Source organism: Phoca vitulina, unplaced genomic scaffold (genome assembly GCF_004348235.1).
Source record: "Phoca vitulina isolate PV1807 unplaced genomic scaffold, GSC_HSeal_1.0 scaffold33, whole genome shotgun sequence".
Lineage (NCBI taxonomy): Eukaryota > Metazoa > Chordata > Mammalia > Carnivora > Phocidae > Phoca > Phoca vitulina.
In genome coordinates, this window is record NW_022589736.1 from 1,687,218 (window position 1) to 1,713,267 (window position 26,050).

Here is a 26,050-nt window from a genome sequence, read left to right on the forward strand (position 1 = left end):
TGCTGCCTGAGGCCTCCTGGAGGTGGGCTTCACCCCCCAACTACCTCCCGCTGGGGGCCGGGCAGAAGTCCCTTGCCACCCCGTGGGCAGCCCTGGCTCTCTGCTGCCCTGCCCTGCAGTTCAGCCGGTGCGGCAACACTGAGAGTTAGGGAAGGCTGGGAGGGCATGGCGTCGGGGACACGACAACGCCCACCGACAGGGGACTTCTGGGGTCTGCGGCCGGCTGTCCCGCTGTCAGGGCACCTCCACCCACAGACACTGGTGGCCGTGAACACCCCACCCAGCCCCCGGGACTCGCCCCGTCGCCCGCACTCACAATGATGAGCAAAATGAAGTAGATGAAGTTGTAGAAGGAATGGGCATCCATGACGTAGTACATTATGTCCACCCAGCCCTCCAGCGTGATCACCTGGGGGGGCAGGCGGCTGCACACACGGACGGCCCTGGGAGGGTGGCAGGGGCCTCCTCGCCTGCGTCCCCCCGTGGCCCCGCACACGCAGTGCCCTCCCACCCCTACTGATGGGGAAACTGAGGCCCAGGCCCTCAGCCGAGAGCGGGGACCCACCTGGAAGATGGCGATCCAGGCATAGCCGATGTTGTCAAAGTTGATGGCGCCGTTGTGGGGGTTGGCACCGCCGGAGCGGCACACGTTGTAATACTGGTTCCAGTTGATGCACGCGTTGCGGGCGGTGCCTGCTGCCCCCTCGGCCTGCGGCTGCCCGTAAGCCTCCCAGCCCAGCGTGCACTCCACGCGCAGCTCCCGGCGGCTGGGGATGTGCGAGCACTTCTGCATGCCGTTGTCTCGGCGCGAGGAGCAGATGAAGGGGTTCTCCTCGCCCTCCTCCGTCTGGTAGTACGGCCGCAGGAAGCTGAGGTTGTTGTTTCTGCAGGCAGGCGGGAGGCACACACCCGGAGAGGGATGCACAGACGAGAGAGAGAAGCAGAGATACAGAGAGAGATGCAGACACAGAAAAACAAAGAGAAACAGTGTGAGATAGAGTTGGAAAAGATAAAAACAAGAGATAAGTGGACAGAAACGGTGAAATGGACAAATTAGCAGGAAAAGAGACAAAAGCACACATAAAAACAAACATAAAAACAGGAATAGATCCAAAAAACAAAACCCCACTTAAAAATACTCTTGAGAAGAGCGTGTCCCTAGAGGTGGAGCTGAAAGGGAGGAGCCTGGTAGGGACAGAGCCTGCTGAGGGCGGAGCTGGAGGGGAGGAGCCTGCTGAGGGCAGAGCCTGCTGAGGGCGGAGCTGGAGGGGAGAAGCCTGCTGAGGGCGGAGCATCTGGAGCGGACCTGGAGGGGAGGAGCCTGCTGGGGGCGGAGCCTGCTGGGGTGTGGCTGGAAGAGTAGGAGCCTGCTGGGGGCGGAGCACCTGGGGCTGGAGGAGGGGAGCACCAGGGGGTTGGGCTGGAAGAGCCTACTGGGGGCGGGATATCTGGGGTGGACTTGGAGGGGAGGAGCCTGCTGGGGGTGGGGGTGGGGCTGGGCTGGAGGGGGGAGCATCAGGGGGTGGGGCTGGAGGGGAGGAGCCTGCTGGTGGCACACAAGCCAGAAGAGCCCTTAAGCCCCCGCACCTGGCAAAGGTGCTGTCCAGGAAGCAGCGGTTCCGAAGCAGGCCGGCCCACAGCTGTACGCCGACAATGCCAAAAATGAAGAAGACGAAGAAGCAGAGCAGAAGGACATTCCCGAGCATGGGCAGAGTGTCCAGCAGCAGCGTGACCAAGATCCGCATGCCTGCAGGGTCAGGGAAAGAAGTCAGCACAGCAGAGCCCTCCCGGACTCCTTCTAGCCCCCGGCCCCTCTAGTGGGCCCTGAGCCCTCCCGCTGTTCACAAATGGGTATTAGCAACTCCGGGGGGGACTTGTACTGAGTCCCCACACATTCGGCAGGCCCTGAGGGAGTCCAACAGCCCCAGCCTCAGGGCCCCCCAGGAGCTCAGGCTTTGGGCTGCCTCCAACACTCAGGAGCCTGGGGTCTTACAAGGAGAATTTCTTCCCATGTCCTGTGCAAATCGCACTGGAGGAGAGCCCTGCACTGGAGGGAGGGACCCCCAGGGCAGGTGGCGGGTTTCTGAGAGGCAGTTTTGAAGCCCTTGTGCCTGGGCGCTGGATGAATGCAAATTAATCTGGGAGTGGGCCAGCCAAGCCCTATGTGCCCCCCACTTACCTGGGCCTATCCCTTCCCAGACCTCAGCAAGGATGACTCCCTTCCCCAAATGAGCAAGGGCAGGGCCAAAGCAGCACACTGCACCCTGGGCCAGGGGGTGGGGAGGGGGCAGGTACAAGGCCTCGGGGAGCAGCGCTCTGGGGAGGGGGGCTGCACAGCACATGGCAGAACAGGCCCCTGGGGTCACGGGGGGCGAGCCACAGCCAGGAGTGGCACTGAAGTGTCAGAAACGGCTGAGAGGAAGATTCACGAGGGACGCACGGGATCAGGAGGCACGTGCCCTGGGCAGACATCAGCTGGCTCAAAGGGTCACAGATACGATCCAGGGGTCAGAGGGAACCCCAGGCACCCAGGGAGATGCAACCCTTAGTGTGACCTTTTGGGGCTCATTATAAGGAGCATCCGATCCTGTCCAGGGCAGGCTCCCTATTTGGGACGGGGGGTGTCCCCAGAGGAGGCCAGACTGCTGGTGTGCAATGCTGGGTGCAGACAGGCTGAAAAGGACACATCTGCGGGGATGGGTCTCGTTGCCACTTTACTGCGCTCACAGGTGGGCCCAGGTGGGCAGACCGTCTGTGTGGTGGGCACCAGGCACAGCTGGGAGCCGCACACATCACCTCACCTCACACAGCCTCTCTGGGTACCACTAACATCTGGCTGTTACAGTGGGAAAACGGAGGCTCAGAGAGGCTAACTTCCCCAGACTCACAAGGCATCTGAGCGCCGTCTGACCCCTGAGCATAGAGCCAGGTGGGCAGGTGGAAAAAAGGCCCAGGGGTCCCACAGCACAGCACACCTCCATGACCCCAGCCCTTTGGTGGAGCGGACAGGCCCGGGGAAGGACGTACCTGTCCCTAAGGGTGTGCAACTTCTTAGGGGAAGCTGTGGGACCTGCCCTGACTGCCCAGGCCTGGGTGCTGAGGACACCAGGACTCGGGCCCAGTGGCTGGAAAAGCTGGTATTGACCGTGGTACGTGCAGACCCGTGCACACATGTGTATGCACCCCTTACACGGTGTACCACGGACACTGCCCTCCTGCCTGGGAGAAGTAACAGCAGTGAATACTCGTAAGATGGAAAAAATCCCAAACCATCCCCTTGTGTGAGAACAGGCCGCTTTCCAAACAAGCAGCCACTTGACTTTCCGGAAGCTTCTCTAGGCTTCCCGGAAGCACCAGATCCCTCTGGCAGAGTTAGGGCCTGAGGTTCACCCCGCATGTGCCAGACAATGAAACTACCAGGGCCCGTGCAGCCCCCGGTGTTACCCCAAATGTACAGATGGGGAGTCTGAGGTTCACTCAGCAGCACGGTGGGGAGCCCAGACCCCACGCAGCCTGCCTATCACATCCCAACCTGGTCCAGGTTTGCCGTGTCCTCTCCAGACAAGAAGTGGCCAATCCTCAGGGACCCATGGTGAGCAGCAGACTTGCCTCCCCTCCCCCAGGGCTGGGGAGTCCAGGAGCAGACAATGTAGGCTTCCTGTACCCCAGGGGACCCTGGAGAGCTCTCAGTAAGGGCCGGCAGGACACGCAGCCCTGTCCCAGGAGAGGGGTCACTCACTGGGCACACGGTTGATGGCGCGCAGGGGCCGTAGCACGCGCACCGTCCGGATGGCCGAGAGGCTCACGTTGTGTCCATCCAGCGAGTATTCCATCATGCTGGGGGAGCGGCAGAGGGACAGGGAAGCTCAAGGGGTGGGCAGGGCCCCGGGGGCAGGGGTGAGCACCACCTTTCTCCAGGGCACCTTGCCAGCCGAGGCTGGTAGGCCTGGTCCTGGAGCTGTGCACCGAGCCTCCCTGGGGCCCCTCACCACTCACAGACCATCTGTGTCCGTCCTGCCACCCCTACTGCTGTGGGGTAGTGTCCTGTTCCCTGGCAGAGGCCGCACTGGCCCCCCAACCCCCAGCCGCCTCCCAACATCGGCCCCACCGGACCCCTGCAGAGTGCACCCCCATCCCTCTTCCTGGTGGGACCCCAGGGCAGCCAGATCCCGGGGCAGCCAGCGGGGCCCGAGGGGGGCAGGGCTCCCAGCCAGGCTTGGTCAGGCACCGATGCCACTGGGTCTCCTGCACCAGCTGGCTCTGTTGGCCAGGGGTTCATACCCCGCCATGACGATGAAAAAATCCAGCCTGTTCCACGTGTCCCCCAGGTAGCACTTCTGCCCAAAGAGGCCCAGGGCGATCATCTTGATGATCATCTCCACCGCGAAGAAGGCAAAGATGAAGTCGTCGAAGGCCTGGAGGGAGGCGGGGCCTGAGAGCCAGTCCTGCCAGCTGGTCACCCCGAGGCTGGCCATGGCCAGTGGGCTGTGCCCCCCGCCCTCCGGATGCCCCTGGGCCCACCTCCAGGATGCTGCAGCGCTCCGACTGGCACTCGACGTCCTCACAGGGCCGGAACATGCCCAGGGTCACGCAGTTGAGCATGATGACCAGCATGCTGACGTGCTCGAACCACGTGGGGCAAGCGGCCGAGTTAAGGATCAATGCCGGAGGCTGCGACACGGCCACAGGGGAGCAGCACGGGGAGCGGGGCCCTGGGACCCACCCCCAGCACCCCGTCAGCTGGGCCTTGAGAGGCAGAGCCGCGACCCTGGCCACTGTGTGCAGCACCAGCACACCCCCACGTGGGCCCCTGGACAGGGGCCGGAGAACAGGCTCCCCACAACACCGGTGCCCCAGCTCAGGCCGGACACTCGGGGAGCCATCTCACAGGCTCTGTCCAGCCTGGGCCCCAACACGTGCTATGGATGCACACACACCGTGAGGCTGTGCCCGCGCTAACCCCCACGTGACTCCAGCAGACCAAGGGTGCCCCGACCACAGCTACTGGGACGAGGAACGAGAGCTTTCTATCAGCTCGGCAGCTGGGCGTGGGGGACCTGCAGCCCTCCTGAGCACCTGGACCAACGGGGACCCAGCAGGACACCTCCTCGCCGCCCTGCCCCACCCCCGGCCCCCCGGTCCCGGAGCAGAAGCTGCCCAAGTGACCGGCCCCGTCCAGGAGTCTCCGGCTAGCGAGTGGGCGTCCAGGTGGGGTGGGAGCCTCGGGAGCCGGCTCAGCAGGGCGTGCCGCATCCTCACACACTCCGCACCCGGGCCACCCTGCAGGCTCCCCGGTGTGGGGACCACAGCCCACCTGTGACCTCCCGGACATGCTGGGAGCAGCCACCAGGTGGCGCTGGGGCTCCATGCAGGCTGCATGGTGGCCTGGCCCAGGGCGGCGGTCTCTGGGAAGGGGTGCACCCCGCGCCCCCACCCCAGTTAGTTCGCTAGGGACTGGGGAAGCCCTCTGCTGGGCTGGCTGGGTCAGGCATGAAGAAGAGCCGGGCTGCGTGGGGCAGCTAGGCTCCATGCAGACCCTGTGGATGCAGACGGGTACCCCTGGTGGCCGGGAGGGCTTGGGGGCATTCTGTGCACCCCACACGCCATCCCCACGTCAGGGTCTGCAAGCAGCCCCCGCCCCACAGCAGGGGCGGGGGCAGGGCCAACAGCGCACAGTACAGCGTGGCACCAGGCCAGCACCATCATTATGTGACCGCCCAGAGCGCCGTAATTACAGTTAATGGGCTCGGTGGTAACAAGGCCTGGGCCGGGTCTGGCTGCAGGGAACAGAAGCCAGCTTCCCACTAAAGCAGCACCCGGCCCCCAGCCCCACCTGGGGGGGCCTGGCACACGTGCTTGCTCAGGTGCTGGGCCGGGACCAGGCCATCCCCGTGGGGTGGGGGTGGGGGGCCACAGTGCCGTGGCTGACAGCTGCACCTATGTGCACCAGCAAGGCTCCATCAGGGCGTCTTGGGGACCCCCTGCACAGACCCGGTCCCAGGCTGTGTCACGGGGGGCTCAGGCTGCACTGCTTTCCTGGCCTCCTGACCCTTTGTCCCTTAACTGCTGCAGTCACACCTCTGAGGAGGGACGTCTGTGCGTGTCACAGCAGGTGGGATGCTCCCAGTTAAACAGAATGGGTCAGCAGACCCGCCTGCAAGGAGACGAACCCCCCCATACCCCCCACATCCCTACGAGGCCCGGCAGGAGAGCAGGAGGCCCCGGGTGGGCAACAGGAGGGCAGGCGACGGTCGGACGGTGTGAGGGAGTGCATCCCAACCCTGACCCAGGTAGACGCAGGTGCACGCTCCCCCCCCGACCCCCCGCCCTGGGAGGCAGCGCACACCAGCCTGGGCCCCCAGGGTGTGCACCCACCCAGTGAGGGTGTGCGGGCTGTCTGCCCCTTTTGAACCTGTCCCAACATGCCGAGCTCTCCCTGTACCCTGAGTGCTCCCCCCTCCCACTCCTGCAGACATCCTGCCCCAGCAGTAGGGTTTCCAGACCAGTCAAGCCCTGGCCCCCCAGCTTCTCCTGTCCGCCAGTACCATTCACCCACACCTGGGACTCTTGTCTCTCTAGCCCATGGCCTGATTTCTCCCCCGCCTGTACCCAAGCTCATTCACATCGCCCAGACCAGGGAGAGTGACCTCAACTACCAGGTGCCCTCCACCATTAGGTGATGGATACTCATGCCTTCCCTGTACCTAGCCCGGAAGAAGCCTACCAGCTACTCTCAAGCCCCTAACCAACACTGCTACCCCCGCCCCCAACACACACAGTACTTCAAGATATCTAGCCACACCGTGGTGTGGCCCTGGAGCAGAGGGCCAGGTGGGGATGAAAGGGGCAGGTAAAGGCATCTTCTGGTCTGGGGATTCTTGCAGGGGACCTGCCCCGGACCCCAGAGCTGGTGTCAAAGCTGAGGACCTCTGTCCTCAACAGTGATCCTGGGCTGTGAGGCCAGTGAGTCTGGATTCAGGCCAGGATCCATGAGACTATTCAGATCAGGGGCTAGGAGGGGCTAGGAGGGGCCCTCACTCCGAGGACAAGCCATAAACTAGGCCCCAAGCAACTGGAAAAGACAGCCCTGCTTAAGAGTCCCTGAGCTGGGGTCCTACCTCTACATCTTCCCAAACTGCTGACAAGCAAAGCCCACCCACCAACCGTGGCTTCCTCCTGACTCTGCTGGTCCTATGGGCCCTGGCCTGCCTGCCCCACCGATGAGGCATGCCTGGCAGGCTCAGGACCCCAAGGGGCAGAAGGCTGAGTGCCCAGCAGGTTCATCCAAGAAGTGGGGACACTACTGGGGTGGCTGGGACAACCAAACCGGGCACCTAAAAAGTTCTCCATCCATCCCCAAGGACCTCGCCCCTTTCGGGTTACCATCCTAATGGTACAGCCTCTGCCTCTCTCCCTCCACCACCCCAGACACACACCTGGGAGTGAAAAGACCCTAGGGTCCTGCACCCGAGCCCCAAGATCTTGCCTTGGTCTGTGTAAAGATGTCATATGTATACGCGGTTCTCCCGAGACACCCCAAGAACTACCCTGCACCTCCTGTCCTGGGTAGGGGCTCCACTGGCCCTTCAGATGGCCAGGAGGCTCCCCAGAGACAGGGGCAGCCGGCCCAGGGGTCACAGGGCTGGAGCGGCCCCCTGCACGCGCAAGGCCAGCCCCCTCCCCCGTCACACCTTAGTGGGCAGCTGAGGACAAGCAGGGCCAGCCGGTTCCTCATCCAGAGCCCAGTAACTTAATTACACAGATGGATTTTCTGGGTTTTAATTAAAAATCCTTTAGGTTTTGAACCAACTTCTACAAATTAGAGTCAATTTCCACCATGGGTCCAAGGAAGCCAAGGTGATGTGCAGTCTGGAGGCAGTGGCCATACCGGCACAGGGAGGGGGCTGTGGCGCTGCCCAGGGCCCGAGTCCAACGCTGAGTGACGTGGTCTCTGCCACAGGACCACAGAGCCCCGGGAGGCTCTGTCCGGCCACAAGCCCCCTGACCCACATCCTTTGACTACCCTGGCCCCAGCCCATCCAGCTCCAGGAACCTCCCAGGGCCTGGGCTGGGCCTGCACCACCCAGGCTGGTGGGGGGGATGCTCATAAATGAGAGACGGGGTCCCAGAGCCTCTCTCAGCACTGGGAGCAAAGATCCTGTCTGTTGGGGGACCTCTCAAGTACCATGCGCACGCTGCGGGCCCCACCCTTCCAGCATATTGCCCCCAGCCTGGCCTGATGCCAGTCTTTCCCACCACCTCCCTCCCCTTCAGGTCTTTCCGGGACCAGTGGGGTAGCAGGTGCCGAGCCAGCACTGCACCACCTTCCCACTCGTGCAGTGGCGCCCATGGCCAGGCCTCCCCCAGTGGGGTGGAGGAGGGCCCCAGTCCTGTCTTGTCGCTCTCAGTGCCAGATTCACGGCCTCTCAGACCAGGGCTCCAATGCACCCCACACGCAGACACCCCAAGGCCAGGCCCAGCGGGTGAGGAGGTGGATTCGAGGGGCAGTGCCAGGTGACTGCTGTCCGTGGTGCTGAAGACGGCCTGCCCCAGACACCCACAGAGGGCTGGGTAGGAGGCTCTGGACGGGGCCTGCTGAGCAGCCTGGGGGTGCTGCTCACGTTGACCCAGGCTTTACTGGACACCACCCATCGATCCACCCTTTCTCATTCTGACTCCCAGCTGGTTAAGCAGAGCACACCGCCTGAGGCTTCGAAGATGGCGCTGGCCTGAGAGCACCATCTCTCCCCTGTCCCTGGCTGTGGGCAGTGGATGGGGACAGCCTGGAAGTGGGGGTGACCGCAGCAGGCACGGTCATCTCTGCACGAAGATGCCACTGGTTGGGAAGTGTGAGGCTGCTGGGACCGGGCCCGGAAGCCAGAAGGGGCTCATGACCACTCAGCCCACGTTTTGGGGGCTGCTGGTCCCTCACCAGCAGCTGTGCCAACAGGGGACCCTGACACTCTATGAGGGTCCCCACAGAGGCCTGTATGGCACAGGACAGTGTGACCCGAAGGGTGGTCCTAGACCTCTGAGCCAAATCCTCATCGTTGCACGCAGGTCCCCACGGCCACCCAGTCCTGCTGGCTCAGGGCCCCCAGACCTGTGGAGTGAGCCATTTCTCCCCCTGCCCAGCTCGGAGCCAGGGGACGAGCCTGACCCCTGACAGTACCACTACCCACCCCTCACCCTGAGCCTCAGTTTCCCCAGCTGCACGATGGGAGTGATGGCGGTTATCTTTCAGGTGCTGAGGGAAGCATCCAGCAGGCTCCATGTCCCCTGTCCCCTCCCTCATCCTGGCAAGGCCACTTCAGCTCCCCTGGCTGGCCGCGGACACGGAGGGAGGGGACATCGTGTTTTTGCCAGGGGGGCACAGCTGGGCGAGCTGGACACCCCTCGCTGAGAGACGCAGACCGGTGGGGGACACGGAGGCTGGAAGGCTGCGGCGGGGTGGCCACGAGGCAGGCTTCGTGGGGACTGGGCCCTGACCCCCCAGGCTGGGCTCCCTGAGGGGCCATCGTGAGATCACATGGAGAGAGCTGCAAAGCTCTGTCTCTGGAAGATGAGAAAGCCCCAAGCAGGCCAGCCCCGCCTGCCGCCCCCCAGGGCAATCTGCTCCGCCAGCTAAGCTCCATTAGACCAAATCCACAACAGCTTGGCGTGAGTGTCCCTGCGCCCGGGAAGGCGGCGGGGAATGGGCAGTGGGAAGAAGGGGGCGCAGGGTGGGGTGGCCCAAACACTCGGGCTGGCATCGGTCTCCTCTTCCTCATGTCTCGGCCCAGGTCAGGCCAGCAGCCTCCCCCACCTCCCTGCCGTCCGCTCTGTACCACGGCAGCCCCCCACCAGGGTCTCCTGACTCGGACATGGCTGGGAGGCAGCCCTGGGCCATCCTGATCCACGGGCCATCCTGATCCACTGCCCATCGGGAATACTGAGCCCAGACCCCCACACTGGGCCCTCGGGGACCAGCCTCTGACCTCGAAGGGGCTTGCAGTCTGTGGTGTGGATGAGGGGCCCCGATAGGCAGGGGAGGTGTAGGGATGAGCTCAGCCAGTCCACGGGCTCCACATGCACGCGCACCTGCCCCCAGACGCACGGTGGCCCACTGATGCCCGGCACTCTGCACCAAGCGCCCCCCTCTGTCCCCACATGGACAGCTGGTGGGCAAACCCTTCCCTGCCCTGGGGGAGGTGGTACAGGGCCCTTCCCTGCTACTGTGCACACAGGCCTGCTGCCCCCGCCCTGGCCCCCCAACCTTCATCCTCTTGAGCATCCAACCTTGCTTTTGCAGTTTGATCAAGGAGAAAAGCTTATGTTTATTCATGGGGTAAAAAGCCCATCCCGCAGAAGAAAACAATCCCGGGCCACTCATGAGAAAACGTCTACGGTACCCACACAGCTGAGCGGGCGGCTGGAGACAGAACCGCTCTGGGGCCGGAAGAAACACCCCACACGGACCCAGCCGGCCACATGGGGGCCCAGTGGGCAGCATGGGAGACCCCCAGACCCGGCCCACCTCGCAGAGCACAGTGCAGCCTTCCCCAACCCTGGCCCCTCTGGGCCCCTCTGTCCACACGAGCGCTGGGACAAGGACAGTGCCGGGGAGCTGGGGAGGCCGCCCAAGGGTGCGTGCGGCCAGGCTAGTGAGCCAGGAAGCACTGCCGGCGACCACGGACGACTGAACGTCCCAGTGTCTCTACGGGCGTGACGCTGCGGTGGAGGCGCCGAGATTAGCAGAAACCCATGCTGGGTGGACGGAGGGGAACACAGCAGCGGCGGAGACCGTTCACGAAGAGCGCTCCCGTGCAGAGGCTCACTTCCCTAGGACTCGGCTGGACGTACATGCACCAAGAGGCACGTGGAGTTCTGGGAGAAGCCCTTGTCGGGGGAGCCACGGCTCGGGGCGGGGAGTTGGCAAGATGGGGCAAGGCTGTCCCTGCCTCTGCCCTCTGGGCCTCCCGAGACGCGTGTGACGGCAAGTGAGGCATCTCGAAGCCCAGGCCCAAGTAGTCCGCGTGGGCTGTCAGAGCGGGGGAGGCCTGGGGAAGGGTCCCCGTCCACCAGGGCACACACTCGGCCCCTTGCTCATGGTGGCGGGAGTCTAGGGGCCTTCTGCTCCTCGCCCAGCTGGTGAGCCCACCCCCCGAGGTTGCCACAGCAACACGCTTGTGACAGCCTCCTCCCGGCCCAGCATCTGACACGAAGCAGTTTTTATTGGAGATGCACACCATTAATGACACGGCTTCTCCCGGACCAGCCTTGGCGCGGGACCTGCCCCTCTGCACCATCGGGGACCTACCAGGCCCCCGTGAGCACCTCCAGGGAGCCCTCAAGGGCGGCACACAGGACAGACAACGTCTGAGCCAGGCAGCAGGGCCCCCGTGGATGGCTCCCGGCAGCTCCCGCCCGGAGGCAGGTCCCACAACTCCTCCAACTGTCCCCACCCCCAAGCACACCCAGAAGTGCAAACGGGTCCTTGGACACACACACACACTCGTGTTCCCAGCCGCAGGGCTCGAGACAGCCAAAAGGCGGAAACCACCCCAATGTCCACGAATGCACAAAAACACCGGGTCCAGCCGTGCGATACCGCTCAGTCATATCACGCCCACACTGCTACGACACGGCTAAACCTTGAAAATGGGACGCTCGCTAGGAAGCCAGGCGCACAAGAACAGGGATTGTAGGATTCTGTGTCTGTGAAGCAGAACAAACACGGACAGACCGGGGAGCAGGGGCTGCCAGGGGCTGGGGAGTGACAGCTAATGGGGACAGGTTCCCTTTGGGGTGATGGAATGTTCTGGAACTAGGGAGGGCTGGAGCTTGCGGTGCGCTGTGAATGCACTCAACTCCCCAAGATTGCTACACTTCAAGACGGTGAATTTTAGAGCGTGTGCACGTCACCTCAGTAACTGTAACAATCTGCGTGTCTGAGGCTTTTCTTTCCAACCGCTCCATCCTGCTGGAGTTCCAAACCCATCACTGCTGTCACTCACTCACAGGGCGGAGACTCAGACCCAGCGCCAGCGTGGGTGTGGTGGGGGCCCCCTCCTGGCTCCCCTGCCTCAAAACACCCCTGCAGGGCACAGCCACCCCCCAACTCGGGGCAGACATGCTCCCCAGCACTCCCGAGCCCTCCTGGTGGCCCTCCACCGTGGGTCTGGCTGCCCACGGGGAGGGCGTCTGAGGACGCCTCCCAGAGCTCCCCGGGGCTGGGGTGACGGGATCAGGGTGTAAGAGGCGGCTGGGGCTGGGGCGGCAGCAGACTCCCACCAGGCAGCGGCTGAGCCTGGCCACCGGGGAGCCTTTGAAGGCAGAGTAGCAGCTGCAGGCCGGGTGCTACGGCAGCGCTGCTCGGCATCCACCCTGCACTGTGAGCCAGCTTAACCCCCGTGACCCGCAAACCGGGCCTGGCCCTGCGGGGGCACCCCTGGTCCTGGCAGGGTCCAGGGCTCCAGCCCCACACCGCAGGCCTCAGGAGGTCCACACCTGAGGACTGCCAACAATGCCCCAAGCCTAAGGACACCTGGGCCCCGGCAGGGGTCCGCTCCCTGGTGTCGGGGACCCTGCTCTCGTGGCAGCCTGGTCTCCTGAGGCTGACTCCATCCCTGGAGCATGGAGGCCCCCTTGGGCAGAAGGCGTGGAGCGGAGACCTTTGTGGATCCTGCCCCATTTCCCGGCCGCCTTAAGGTCCCCTGAGGTCTTCACACTTCGGCCCCAGCCTGGGGGTCGGGCACAGCCCCTAAGGACAGATGTACCTTCCCTTGTTACTGGGGACAATTATAAACATTCCTGCTTACTTACCTAGTGATGTAATTGATTAAGGCTTCCACTGTAGCGACAGGGCCCAGCCCAGGGTGGGACGTTCATGTGCAGATCAGGGGCCTGGGGGCAGTGGGACGGTCATCTGACGCAGGTGTGTATGCACCTGCACACCTGCCCTCACACCTGGTCCCCGGGGAGCAGCTCAACATTGCTGGGGCCCGGATGCTTCTGCTGCAGTCGCTCCAACCCACAGCCCCAGCCAGCTGGTGTCAGGACCACAGACTGATGAGGTGAGCGAGGACACAAGCATGGCCGAGGTGAGTGGTGGAGGGAGTCCCACGGCAGCAGTGCCGGGTCCACGGGGGCCTCTGTGAGGAGTGGGAGGCTGCCACTCCAGATCACGATGGAAGGAAGTTTCTTTCCTTCCTGAGGTTGTTGCCACGATGACCAGCTGCTGAAAAGGTGAGGAGGGGTCTGGGAGGTGGACCGCCCCCCCAGCTCACACCCTCCAACAATCCCACAGCTCAGCCCAGACCCTGGTCTCCAGCCCCCCACCCCTGGGGCCACCACCACAGGGCTTTATCTGGGGGAGGGGGGTGCAGTCCAGAAGATCCTGTCAGTGTCTGGGAAGAAGGGCAGGACGGGAGTGGGGTCCGGAGGGCCAGGGGTCCCCGCCAGGTGCGACTGCAGGCAGACTGTTAGGAATCAAAGGCTTTCTCGGCCTCTCCCCACCACACACGTTGGCTCTGCACAGGGAAGGGCCTTGGTCCCCCGTGGCCAGCTCCCATTCATCCCCACCTGGGGGACACAGGACCGCTGCCCCCAGGGGGCCGCCCACCTGTCAAGAACTCCCTGGACAGGACCTGCCACAGCCCCTGTGGGGTGCAGCAGGACCCCGTCCCCTCCCCACTCTGACATAGGGCCAGCTTCTGTGCCCAGTCTGTGCCCCATGGCCTCTCCAGAACGGTGCCCTCTGCTCCAGCCTGCCCCTGCCTCCCCTCTGGCCAGACTCTTGCTGCAGGGAGCCCTTCTCCCCAACTCTATCCCCATCCCTGTCCCCCCACCCACAGCCTAGGCCTGCGTGACTCATGCTCACTCGGCTCCGGCCGGGGTGGGGAGCCGGGATTGCTGGCCAAACATGGAGCTGTTTGTTCTCAGCCAGTGGCTCAGGGTCACACGGGGGGGGGGGGGGGGAGTTCAGGGGGGCTGGGCTGTTCCTGGGAGAGCACCTCCCCTGGGAAGCTGAGAAGCTGCAAGCCCACTCCCCACGTGGGGACACCCCCCGCTGCCAGAATATTCTTCCTCTGTTCTGAGAGCTGCTCCCTGTGCTGGTGGCCCTGGAGACTTCCAGAGCTATGCCCGGGGGCTCCCTAGGCAGCGAGCTCCGACCCCAACCTATGAGGAACCTGCTCCCCAGACCCCCGGGCACCACTGCGTCCCACCAGCAGAGCCCAGTGCCTGGGTATGTTGTTCTCGGTGGCTCGTGGCACAGAGGCCCCTCCTCCCTGCATGATTTCTGAGCTAATCCGGGCATGGCACTGTCCTGGGCCTGGTGGCACCCCCGCCCACCTGCCACAGGAGGGAGGGGGTACAGAGGGTGGACCCCGGCACCAGTGTGAGCCTAGGCATGTCTGGGCGCATGTGTGCCCACTCGTGTGCGGACTCCTCGTCCCTTGTGCCGTGCACGCCGCATACACGCATCTGAGCGGGACCATGTGCACATGCAACCACAGACATGTGCTTACGCTCAGTTTCGAGGTGGCTCGACCTGAGAGGAGCGGGGCCCGTGGCTGGCGTTTCTCCAGAAGGAAGAGCCCCCCCCCCACCACCCCGGACAAAATTAAACACTCATCCACACATCACGGAGCCCGAGCACAAGCCCACAGCTCCCTCTAATTGCACACCATTTTAAAGACCATGCTAATTAGGAAGAGTGCTAATGTCTCCGCTTAACTCTTAATAAAGAGCTTGATTTGGGATTTTTTTTCAAGGCATAATTGAGTGGAAAAGCACCCCATCTCCACCTCCAATCACCATACCTGCAGGGAGCCCGCCTGTGCCGGCCACGGACCCTCATGGAGACCCTGCCAGCCACTTGGTGGCGGCATGCGCAAGCGCCTTGGGGGCCCCTGACCACCCCCCGCAGGGGGGATTTTCCTGTCTGAACGTGGAGCTAGCCCCCCGCCCAGTTTCTTTCCCATAGCTCAAGCTCTCCTGACAGAGCCCCAGGTCACAGCCCTGGCCGGGTTCCTGCTGGAGCAGCTGATGCCTTACAATGCCCTAAGACCTGGCCTCCCCTTCAGGCTGGCTTTGTCCTGGAGACAGAAGGCGGGAGGGGCCGACCTTGCCAGGGGAGGCCGCCTCCCCAGTGACTCTCCTCTGCAGAGCCCCCAGACCCTGGAAGGGAAAGGCGTGGGCAGAGGGCACAGAGCCAGGAGGGCCCCTGCGGGAGATGACAGACCGCCCGTGGGGACAGGCCTTCGGGGCTGGCTCTGGGCAGGAATTCTCCGGGCCAGAAATAGCCGCCTCAGCGCCACTGCACAGCTGCCCGAGGCCTGAATTAGCGACCCCGGGGGACTGGACGCTCCCTCCATGGGAACTCGGCCCGGAGAACAAGGTCTGCTCCACCCCCCCACCGGCAGGCTGCCCGAGACCATGGCCCCAGAGTCTGCAGGAAGCTGAAGGAGGCTCCCTCCTGCGAGAGAACCAGGCCAGAACACCTGGCACAGCCCCCAGCACCGTCTGGCCCCATGGCTAGGAGCCCATGGCTGGGGCCTGAGCTCCCCAGCTCTGCCCCCGGAGCGCGGGACCCATGGTGGCCCAGTCCCCCATGGTCCTCACACACCGGGACTCGCAGTGACCGTGGTGGGAACACGCACCACGTGCAGACACACAGCTCTGCATACGTGCGAGCCTGGCTCACCCCACGTGGAGGCAAAGGGGCCCCGCAGCAGGGCTGTCCCCACACCCTCCCCCGCACACCAGCTGGCCCCTCCCTGGAAATCCCAGCCTCCCCACAAGCGTCGCCTGGCAACTGGGTATTAAGAAAGGAGGACGGGCCTTGTGGCCACACCTGCCCACCTGCTCTCGCATGGCACATGGGGGCACCCCAGCCCGAGGGCCAGCCAGAGCCTCCTGCTGGGAGGAGGGTCCCCAAACCTCCCAGCTGAGGTCAGGGACCCACGAGTCCAAGCCCCACCCACACACATGACAGACACCCACAGGGCACCTTCCCAAACTTGCTGGTGGTCAAGAATCCCCAGGGTGTTGGGGGATTGGACAGCCAGCTGGGGGCCCACAGGGCAGGGTGCCCTGACCACCCCGGCAGGCGTAGGAAGTAGCCTGCCAGCAGAGGGCTGAACCCCTGCCAGCCTCGGGGGCAATGCACCCTCCACAGCCTGCTGCCCGCTCTGTAATTCACCCACCACCACCACTGGGCACTGCTATCCCGCCAGGACCCCGATGCAGCGGCGGTCCCACCAGATGGGGCCTGCCCTCCTGCAGGCTGCGAGCTGCTGGTCAGGGGCCCTGGAGCTGCCCCGACGAGCACACTTGAGCAAAGCCCAAGGCTGGGTGGGTGGAGGCCCCACCACTGGGGGCAGCATCTAGAACCTTCTGGATGAGTCCCGGGCACTGGGGGCTCCCCAGAGCAGCTCCAGCCCTCACTGGCTCCCGAGGGATGAACACCAGATAGATGCTGGACATGGGGGCCCCATGGGGCCAACGTCCTGTGACCAGCACCAGGTCTCCCGCGGTGATAATCCCCCCACTCCCCGTAGGAATCCCCCCGGAGCGGGGCAGAAGCTGAGGCTGACCGCAGGAGCAAGAACTCGAGCGGGACGCCCACCGACCAGAGATGCAGGCGGGGCTGTCTTCCGCTCTGAGAAGGGACAGCCGAGGACCCTCGTGGGGGGTCTTGTGGGGAAGGGAACACAGGACTTTCGGCTGTCCATGCTGGGGCTGGGGGAGGCGACAGCACGTGCCCCCACACAGATGCTCCCCTGCAGGCCGGCAGGTGCCCCACACTGATCCCTAGAAGCTCCAGAGGCCCCAGCTCTGGATTCGGATCCTGCCTCAGCTTTGTTCTTCCTCCCTGCGAGGCTGCCGTCCGTCCGGACCCGCAGGCCATCTGGACCTGCCTGTGAGGCAGCTGGAGGAGCCCCTGGAAAGGCTCTGGAGCCCACGGATTCCGACGCCCCTGTTTTATGGATGGACACAGGAAGCCCCAGGAGAAGCAAGCTCCTGCCTGTACAGTACGTTCAAGCCCCGCTGGGCACCTCTTCCAGCCCCTAGAGAACCCCCTGCACCCGAGCAGACCCCCGCCTGTGCCGCTGAGCCCAGGCCCCCTCGGGAAGGCCTGGGGAGCCCCCCTCACGCCCCACAGGGAGCTGCCTCCCCCAGGCCCCCTCCCCCACCACCCACTCAGGACCCCAGAGGCCCTCTGGCCCCACCCACAGGTTATTAATAGCGGTGACATTTTGAAAAGGATGGCCCAGAACCTCAGATCGCCGGCTTCAACTTGAAACCAGCGGGACTGAGCTCAGCACCCCGGTGCTCCTGTCCACAGTGCCTCCAGGGCACCCGGGGCCCCAGCTGGGCCCAGCCCAACACCTGGCCCTGACATTTACACACGGCTGCCACGGCCAGTGTCCTCCGAGCGCCCACCCAAAGCTCAGGGCCAACGTCCTGTGAGCGCAGCACAACGGACAGAACACAGCACAGTTCTGACCGTGGCTCAAGGTCACCCGCGTTCGTCTTCAGTACGAGAGTCATGTTCTGGCCTGGGCTGAGGCGGAGGCAGGACACGCTCATTTGAGGAATCCTGGGTTCAGGATGCAGAGTCCCCAGTGCCCGGCCTGAGGACATTTTGGCCCCTGCGCCCAGGCCACGGGCACCTTCCCTGCTCAGCCACCAGTAATGGGCCATTCCCTCCCAGCCCTCCCTGCCACGGGCTGAACTGTGTCCCCCCGAATTCCCATGTAGGCACCCTAACCCCCAGGACCTCAGACTGTGACTCATTTGGGAATGGGTCTTTAAGGAGGCGATTTGGGTAAACTGAGGTCAGTAGGATGGGTCCCAATCCCATCCAACTGGTGTCCTCACAAGAAGAGGAACTCAGGACACAGACACACGGGGACGACCACATGAGGAGGAGATGGCCGTCCGCACGCCCAGCAGAGGTCTTGAAGGAGCCAGCCCCGGCCATGCCTGGACCTCGGCCTTGCGGCCTCCAGACCTAGGAGGAACACACACGCTCCGGTGTGTTTGTTACAGAAGCCATGGACAGACAATACAGCCCCCAGGGGCCATCACCCCCTGGGGGAGATGTGGCCCTGACACCCCATCCCCACCGAGCTCCAGATATTGGGGTGAAGAGACGCTGGGGGAGGCAGTGGGGGTCCTGCTGCCCAGACAGACAGATGGCCAGGACGCTTTGGTCCCTGACCCTCTGAATGCTTCCCAGACACAGGCTTGGCCCTGTCTGTCCCGAGGGGAGGCCGCCCCAGTGGCAGCGGGTTTTGCCGTGTTGGGCGTGGTACGAAGAGCCCCCCCCACCCCCCATCGGGGGCCACAGACCCAACGGCTTGGGTTGTGCCCACAGGGGCAGGCTCCCCGTGCTGCCTGACAGCAGGGTGGCTGGCCGCCAACCCTGTGGGGACAGGCCCCCGAGACCCCAGCCCAGCAGGCTGCACGCACGGCCGGGCCCTCAGAGCTTCCAGGAGTCACCGGCGTAGGAGGCAGGGATAGGGGCTGCTTCTTCCCATGGGCCAGGCCGGGGTGGTTCTGAAACGTCGGCGGCCGTGCTTGGCCCCCAGCAAGGGAGGCCCACGTTCCCACGGGGGACACCAGCTCCCAGCCAGACACTAACCAGAGTTCTGTGCACCGGCCTGCATGACGCCCACATTTCACACAACACGGCGCTTCCCAGACTGAAATTCTTTACGTTGAGAACCCTGCTGAGGCATGAAGCCAGCCAGTTTGCAGAGAAGTCCAGAGCGCCACACGCAGAGCCAGGTGCAGCCCCCGTGACTGGAGAGGGGGCTGGCCAGGGGTGCACCAGCCCCTAGATGGCCACCAGGATGTCCCTAAAGCACGGCAGCCCCGGGCCACGTCCAGACAGGACCCGGAGGCAGAGCCCAGGCTGTCAGGGGTGGTGAGGGTGGGAGGACCTGGTGGGAGATGGGGACCCAGCGGCTGCTGACACAGCTGTGGGTCAGTGGAGCACCCCTGCCTGAGACCACCCGGCTCTACTCCGGACGGGCCCACCACCTACAGTGCACCACCTGCCTTCTGCCTAGGAGCACTTCTCTTCATGCCTCAAAACCCACACTGAGGGCTCCTCGACCTCACTCATTTACTGAGCACCGGCTCTGTGCCGGGACTGCTCCGGGTCCCTGGACGAGGGCCAGCCTTCACAGAGCCAGCCCGAAGACGATGAGGAACGGGTGACGCGTCCAGCAGTCAAATGCCAGCAAGGACGGCGTCCAGCAAGGACGGACATCAATGCGGTGAGGACTGCCCCGGGCCTAAGCAAAGGGTAAGGGTGAGCCTCCAGCCTGTGCCCAGGCCCGGCAGGGGGAGCAGGGGGGCAATGGCAGAACAGCAGGGACAGGACGACCTGCGGGTGGGCAGAGCCGGGGCCAGTGACATGGCAGTGTCCCAAGTTCTCAAGACAACCCCTACTCCTCACCCCTGCACAGCACTGGACAGTGAGGAGAGAGCCCTGTAGGACCCCCTGCCCCACCCCTGGGGCCTCCTGGGCCTCCTCAGAGCACACCTTGCTCAACCCTCATGGAAGAACAGAGCCTCAGGAAAGCCCCGCACACAGCAGGCTTCGCTTAGGACGTACACCTGTGCGCACACAGTAGGCTCTCACGTTATGTGGGGCTGGGGCTCAGGCCTGTGCACACAGTGAATCTCCCTCCGTGGAGCCCCACCCCAGCTGGGGCCATGGGCACAGGCTTCTGCACACAGTAGGGCCTCACCTTCCAGGAGTCGCGCCCCCAGTAAAGCCTCCCTGGAAGGACAGGCCTGAGTCCCTGGTGCCCTGTGCCCAGCCTCCCGGCACATAGCTGACGGCCCGGGCCGCCTGCCCCCCAGCCCCAACCGCAGGCTGGCCCTGGGGAGTCTTGCAGCCACGCGGCATGCTGGTCGGCCTAGCCTGGCTCCCCTCCAGCCGCCCAAGTCCAAGCTGATCCCCTAATAACTCGATCCATTATGTCGGAGTGGAGTTCCTGGAAACCAGCAGGAAAGGGAAGGCTTCTGTGATTCATCGGAGCCATTTTTAAAACCAACAACGGGGCACCTCTCCCCTCCCCAGGGCAGTGGGCCGGCCACGCTCACTGTTGCCGCCCCGGCCAGGAGGCACCGGGCGCCCCGAGGGGTGGTGGCCACAAGCACGGCTGGACCCCAGCGGCCTGGGCAGAGCCGTGTCCCCCCGCCCAGAGCCATGGCCCCCTCCCCCCCCCCCCCGGCTTGGCAGAAGCCCGCCCCCCCCCCCCCCCGCCCCGAGGTCAGCCTGGCTGGGGGTCAGGCTGCCCAGCAGTGGAGGTTTCTGTGTGCTGCCCCCAGCCCCCCCACCGGGGAGGCACACAGCCAAGTGGGACACGGAGCGAAATTCACATCAGGCTGCCCGTGTGTGCTATTCCCGTGTCCTTGGGTCCAGTCCCCACCGAGGGGGGGCTCCAGGAGGAAATGGGGCCAAGAGGAGGGAGGGGGCCGGGTGGGGGCTGCGCGGCCCAGAGTGACCCACCCAGAGTGGGTGGGCAGTCAGGCCCCTGGGAACTCCATGCGCATGTTCTCAGGGACCGCGGACACCTGCCTCCGTACGACGGGGACGCAGGCATCATGTCCACCCCAGGAGGCGCAGACGGGGGTCCTCCTCACTTGCATCACGCCCTGGGGAGCCTCCCCATGGCTTCCTGAACTGACCCCACAGCAGCAGAAGGGGTCCGGATTCCTCCATGGAGGCGGGCAGGTGAGACTCGCAAAACTGTGCGACGCTCCCTTCATGCTCAGCCTCCGTGTTGCCACAGAAGACACGCTAACACGCAACTGGTTCATTATCGTTCTGAATGTATTACCTCCTGAGGACTTCCAGATCCGTCATTTTCCAATTCTAATAAGGTAAACGGCAAGATGAGCTCCCAGGGCCCAGTCCATCTGCAGAGCCCACAGCGTGGGGACTCCCGTCTCAGGGGGCGCCAGACACGGCAGCTCGCGGGTCGTCAGCAAACACGCTCCAGCAAATGGGCGCAAGTCACCTCGAGCCAGGGGCTCCCGTGCTCCGAAGGACGTCCCCCGTTGCCCAGGGACCCCCCCGGACGGTGCATAGCCCCTGCACGGTGTACCCCGAGTCCTGACTGGCCTCCAGAACCACCAGGCCGCGATATGCCTCCAACACCCACAGGGACCCAAGCGCTTCCGGGCCCTTCCAGCCACAGGAAGGGGTCCCCACGCCCCCTACACGGCACGGGTCAGTGGCCCCACCCCAGGCTTCCCCCGCCAGACTCGCCTGAGCAGGCACCGTGGGGCTGGGCCTGAAGGTCCCCGGTGGCAACGAGGCCCATCCTCCCGGGCAGGAGCCCCACAGCCCGCCCCGCCCCACCCCGCCTTGAGGGCTGGCTGCTGGCAGAGGGCCGCGGCGTGTCTCCGTGGCTGTAGGAAGCCGGCACAGAGGAAGCTGGGGCTTTCATAATAAATCCCGTAATTAGGGAATCCCTGAGCTCTTAGGAGCGCGGGCACGTGGTCACGTGCTGTGCCCACGTCTCGGGGTTCCCTCCGCCCGTCGCGTGGCGTGCTGCCCGGGGGAGGGGGGCTTGGAAGGTCGGGGAGCAGGCAGGACCTGGGGACGCGGAGCTCTGGAGGTAACGCAAGGCCTGTTCACACTCAGACACAGAACGCACGTTTTGGAGGAGCCTCTGACAGTCTCCACCCCTCCTGCACATTTCTGGAAGCTTCCATGAGGTCGAGGCTCAGGAGTGTGAGGGTCTGCAATATGGCTGCCGGCTCCATGTGGGGCAGAGGCCCGGGGCAGGCTGGACCTCGGGACGGCGGCCAGCAGGTGGGCTGAGGGAAAGGGGCCGCTTGGGGTCTGGGAAGCTTCAGGCAGGCCAGGGCCGGCCCCAAACAGCCTGGCCAGCTTTTCCAGGGACAGTGTGTCACCAACCCCCTTTCCCGGTTTTGGCCTGGCCCTCGTACCCCCCTGGAGCCCCCTGGGAGGCCCCCCACAGCGGCAGGCCCCTGGACCTCCAGGGGCACTAGCCCCAAGGAGTGGGGCTGCCCAGGAGGCATCCGCGAGGAAGGGGCCGCCGGGTAACATGGGGACCCACCCCCCTAGGGCTCTGTGGGAGAACGGGGCGGAGGAACTATGCACCAGTGCAGGTGGGGTACTCACAGTGACACAGGCCTGGGGTGGGTCCAGGACAGGGCAGCCAGAGCTGGGTCAGGATGATGGGGGCTGGGAGGGCTGGGGCAGAGCTAGACTTGGGGACCTGGCCAGCACAGCCTGCCGGCCCCGGGGCTTAGTCTCCAAGAGCTGCAGGACCCTGGGCTAGTCTCCCTAACCCTGAAATGCAGCTTCCCAGCCCAGTGCTGAGGGACCCCCCAATCCCCATGCTCTCCAGCTGTGAGTTACCACAGGGACACCCCAAAGGCAAGGAGCCGAGGGGCAGGCCCACACAGGAAACAGGAGAGCGAGGTGTTCACCCCGCCCCCACCGAGCACCCCTGCAGAGCAGGTGCCAGGAGGGGGCACCAGAAGGGGTGCAAGCCCGGTTGGCATAGCAACCAGGAAGCCAGCCGGGGCCTCAAGCAGATCGTTGAGAAACGCGTATTTCCTGATTAAAGTCGGAAAGATGACACTGATCCTAGGGCAGCCATGGGGGACGGGGGGAGCTCTGCTCAGGGGAGCAGTTTAGACGCTTTTAACGACCGGGTCCGCACCCCCGCCCTCCCCGTGTCTCTCTTTTACGGTAAAACTCCCAGCCTGACTGGAGACCACAGCCCGGCTGCCAGAGTCCTCAGAACGCCCAGGTCTCACGAGCCCGCCTGCCCGCCCTCCCCTGTTCCTGGACCGCCGGCCATGGGCCCTGGAAAGGCCGGAGGGTGTGGGGAGGGGTTTCCCCTCTTGGGGGGCAGGTGGTGCCTGGCTGACCACACAAAGACACATGGAGTGCGGGGGGCTGGACAGAGGCGGGCCCCCCTCCCGGTGCCCACCAGGCGGCTGGAGCGTGCTGGAGGCGGGCGGCGCCCTCCGGGGGGGGGGGGCACCGTCTCGTCCCGCCGGCCTCCAGAGCTCTGCAGATAAACAGTCTAAATTAGGAATTAAAACATGCCTTGTTCCCACCAGCCGGCAGGCCGTATTTCAAACGTGCAGGAAACACTCCTACCGCGGCCATGAGCCCCAAACGTCCCAATGTGATTCTGCAAGATCGCCCAAGCGGGGGGGGCCTGGAGGGGGTCCCGCGCCCCTGCTACCATGGCAGTTGGGCTGCCCTGCCTGGACCTCCCGTCAGCCCCCAAGAAGACAGGAGGGAGTATCCCACAGCAGGGCTCCTCCCGCTGCCCCCTGGAACGTTCCTGGGGGCCACACAGCAGGCATGGGGAGCCCCGTGGCCATCTGTGGAGGGTACAGGCCTGGAACAAGACCCCACTCCCTGCCCAGAGGGAGGCCTGGGTGGGCACGGAGTGCAGACTCCCATCCTCAGGCACTGCCTGGGACTCAGGGAGGGGGGCAGGTTGTGGGGAGCCCCTTCCTCCCTGAGCTCCGGTCCAGGGCTCCCCCCGCCTGAGGCTTCCTGCCCAGCCTGCTCCCCATGGGACCTGCAGGGGTCCTGCCTGGAACAGGGTGCTGCTCTGGGACAGAGGGAGCTCCGTGGTGGAATTCCAGGCATCAGTCAGCAGAACGGAGGGGCCCACTCCAGAATTCCAGATGCCTGCCCAGGCTGGGGGCTGTCTGCTCTGCCAGGGGTCAGCGGGTGGGCCTGGGGACAGGGGAGGGCCGCTGGGGCTAGTCCAGGGGACGCCACCTTCCCCGGGGGTGGGCCTGGGAGAGGACTTGGGGCCAAGGCCAAGGTGGGAAAAGGTGGCATGTCAGGAATGGGGAGCACGGAGGCAGGGGGTGAGGCTGCACCAGAGGGCGGGTCCCTCCCAGAGGCCCCTGCCCAACACAGCCACCGCCTGAGTCTCCCCAGAGCAGGGAGGAGAAGCTGCTTTCTGGTGTGTCTGCTCCAATCTCTTCCCCAGCCCCCCACGCAGGGGACTGGCCAGGCACGGGCCCTGGGGCCCGTCCCTCTCGGGCTGTCCCCACCCCACACCCCTGTCAATCCCAGCCACAGCGAGCGTGGCAACTGTGAGAGGGACGTGGTCTGACCCACAGAACCCCGCCGGGGGAGTGGACACCAGGGCTCGCTCCAAACACCACCCAGCTGCCTCAGGCTGGGAGGGTCACCGAGCCCTGGGAAACACCCCACTCACACGGCCACTCACCAAATGTCCACTTAGACACCCCGGTCACAGAGGAATCACGGCTGCCCAGCCCTTCTGCCTGGGATCAATGTCTCCATGAGCAAGTTGAGACTGACATTCCTTCAGGAAACAAACCAGTCAGCGCTAAGAAGCCAGACTGGGACCACGGTGGCCGCTGACGCGCCGTGCAGATGCCCGTGGGGGCCGCAGGCATGAAGCCATCAGGCTCGGCTCTGGCAGAGAGCGGGGCAGGAAGGGCCCCTGGCTGACGTGTGCAGGGGGGCCACGGGCCCCCAGAGGGGGCCACCCTCTGATGTAACAGCTGTCCTCAGCCCATGGTGGCAGCCCAGGGAGGGGACACCCGAGGCTGAGACATGCTACAGGAGGGGACAGGGTCCAGGAGGCTTTCAGGTCTCCTCGCCCCACCTGCACCCATCCCTCTGCCCACCGGCCGCTCAGCTGAGAAAGTGGAGCAGTTCCCAGACCCCATTACCACCCTCGGGACAAAACCCCAGCCTCTCGTCTAACAGACGTCCCATGATTCCTGGTCGGCCCAGCCTGAGAAAGGTCCAGGCCGGGCCTGGTGGGACCTGGAGACCCAGACGCAACCACAGGTCAAGGCTGAGGAGCTCCAATGGCGACGTGGGGAGCGGAGACCTCGGCTGGGGTCACCGCCCAGCAGCCCACCTCCCTCCCTTCTCTGGCCCCCACTCCCCAGCAAAACCCCAGGACTGTGGCCCCTTGACATCAGATCAGTCTGCCATCTAAAATTGCCTAGAACCTTCTGCACATCCTTCCCTGCTGCCCTGAGCACCCCTGAGCCATCAGCCTCGGGCCCCGGGCAGTGGCATCCCCAGAGGCAGGAGGGCCCTCCAGGACCTGAGACCCCCGCCTGGGCTCTGCTCCACATGCTGCCTGGTGGGCGGGGGCACCATGGGGCTGCAGGGCCGCCTCCCCCCTCACCCAAGGTCAGCAGGACCCTGCGAGGGCGCTGTCAATGGAAGGAAGCCCTGGGCAAAGCCACATGGAGGCTGTGTGTCTACGCCCAGGGGCTGTGAGAACAAGTGTTGCCCCAGTGAACCCCACGTCAGGCCCACCATTTGACACTCACTGACCAGGGTATCTTGGAGCGGGGTGTTCCCAGGGGGCCCCAGGGCGGGCAGAAGCTGGACTGAGGGGCTGTGGCCAGAGGAGCCCACGTAGGCCGGAAACCCTGCTCAGTGCTCCGGGGGGCTCGGGGAGACCAGAGAGCCCCAGAGCGGATGACAGGACCCCGCCAGGACCACGGGGGCGCTGGGGAGCGGCCTTCCCCAGAACCTCCCATGCGGAAACCCTCCGAACGGAACTATGCTTGGAGATGAGCGTTTCAACAGGACGTTTAGGTAAAATAAGACCTAATCCAGCATCCCCGACGTCCTTGTAACGGGGAGAACAAGACACAGACACGCACAGAGGAAGGACACCGGAAGGAGCTAGCCCCATCCACGCCTGGGTCTCGGACGCCCAGCATCCAGCACCAGGACACGATAAACGTCTGTGCTGTGTGTCGGCTGGAGTCCCTTGTCATGGCAGCCCAAGCCCACGGGCAGAGACAAGCCAGCCCCACACCGAGGGAGTCGGGAGAGGGTGCCCCCAGCCGCTCCCTGAGCTGCACTCAGAGCTCACCTGCAGTGGGGGAGGGGGCTCGCAGGGGAATCGGGGCCCACAAAACACACTGGGCACCGCCCTCACGGAGACCCCCATTCCTACCAGAGCTGTGTGGAGACTGCCTCCTCCAGGAAGCCCTCCCTGCACCACCCCATCTCCTATGGGGACAA

The 26,050-nt window shown here is 64.7% G+C and overlaps 1 protein-coding gene across 4 annotated transcripts in view; it reads right to left on the reverse strand.

Moving 5' to 3' along the window:
* The window catches only part of CACNA1H (calcium voltage-gated channel subunit alpha1 H), a 60,375-nt gene that overhangs the window by 20,734 nt on the left and 13,591 nt on the right, over window positions 1-26,050 (reverse strand). For 3 of the 4 annotated variants that reach the window (XM_032425865.1, XM_032425864.1, XM_032425866.1), the window contains exons 2-7: window positions 4,522-4,633; window positions 4,282-4,415; window positions 3,740-3,837; window positions 1,588-1,747; window positions 566-884; window positions 317-409 (exon numbers count right to left, since the gene is read on the reverse strand). In XM_032425865.1, the coding sequence (XP_032281756.1) occupies window positions 317-409; window positions 566-884; window positions 1,588-1,747; window positions 3,740-3,837; window positions 4,282-4,415; window positions 4,522-4,633 (916 nt within the window). The remainder of the gene's footprint in view (window positions 1-316; window positions 410-565; window positions 885-1,587; window positions 1,748-3,739; window positions 3,838-4,281; window positions 4,416-4,521; window positions 4,634-26,050) is intronic. The other variant, XM_032425867.1, reaches the window with a different exon arrangement.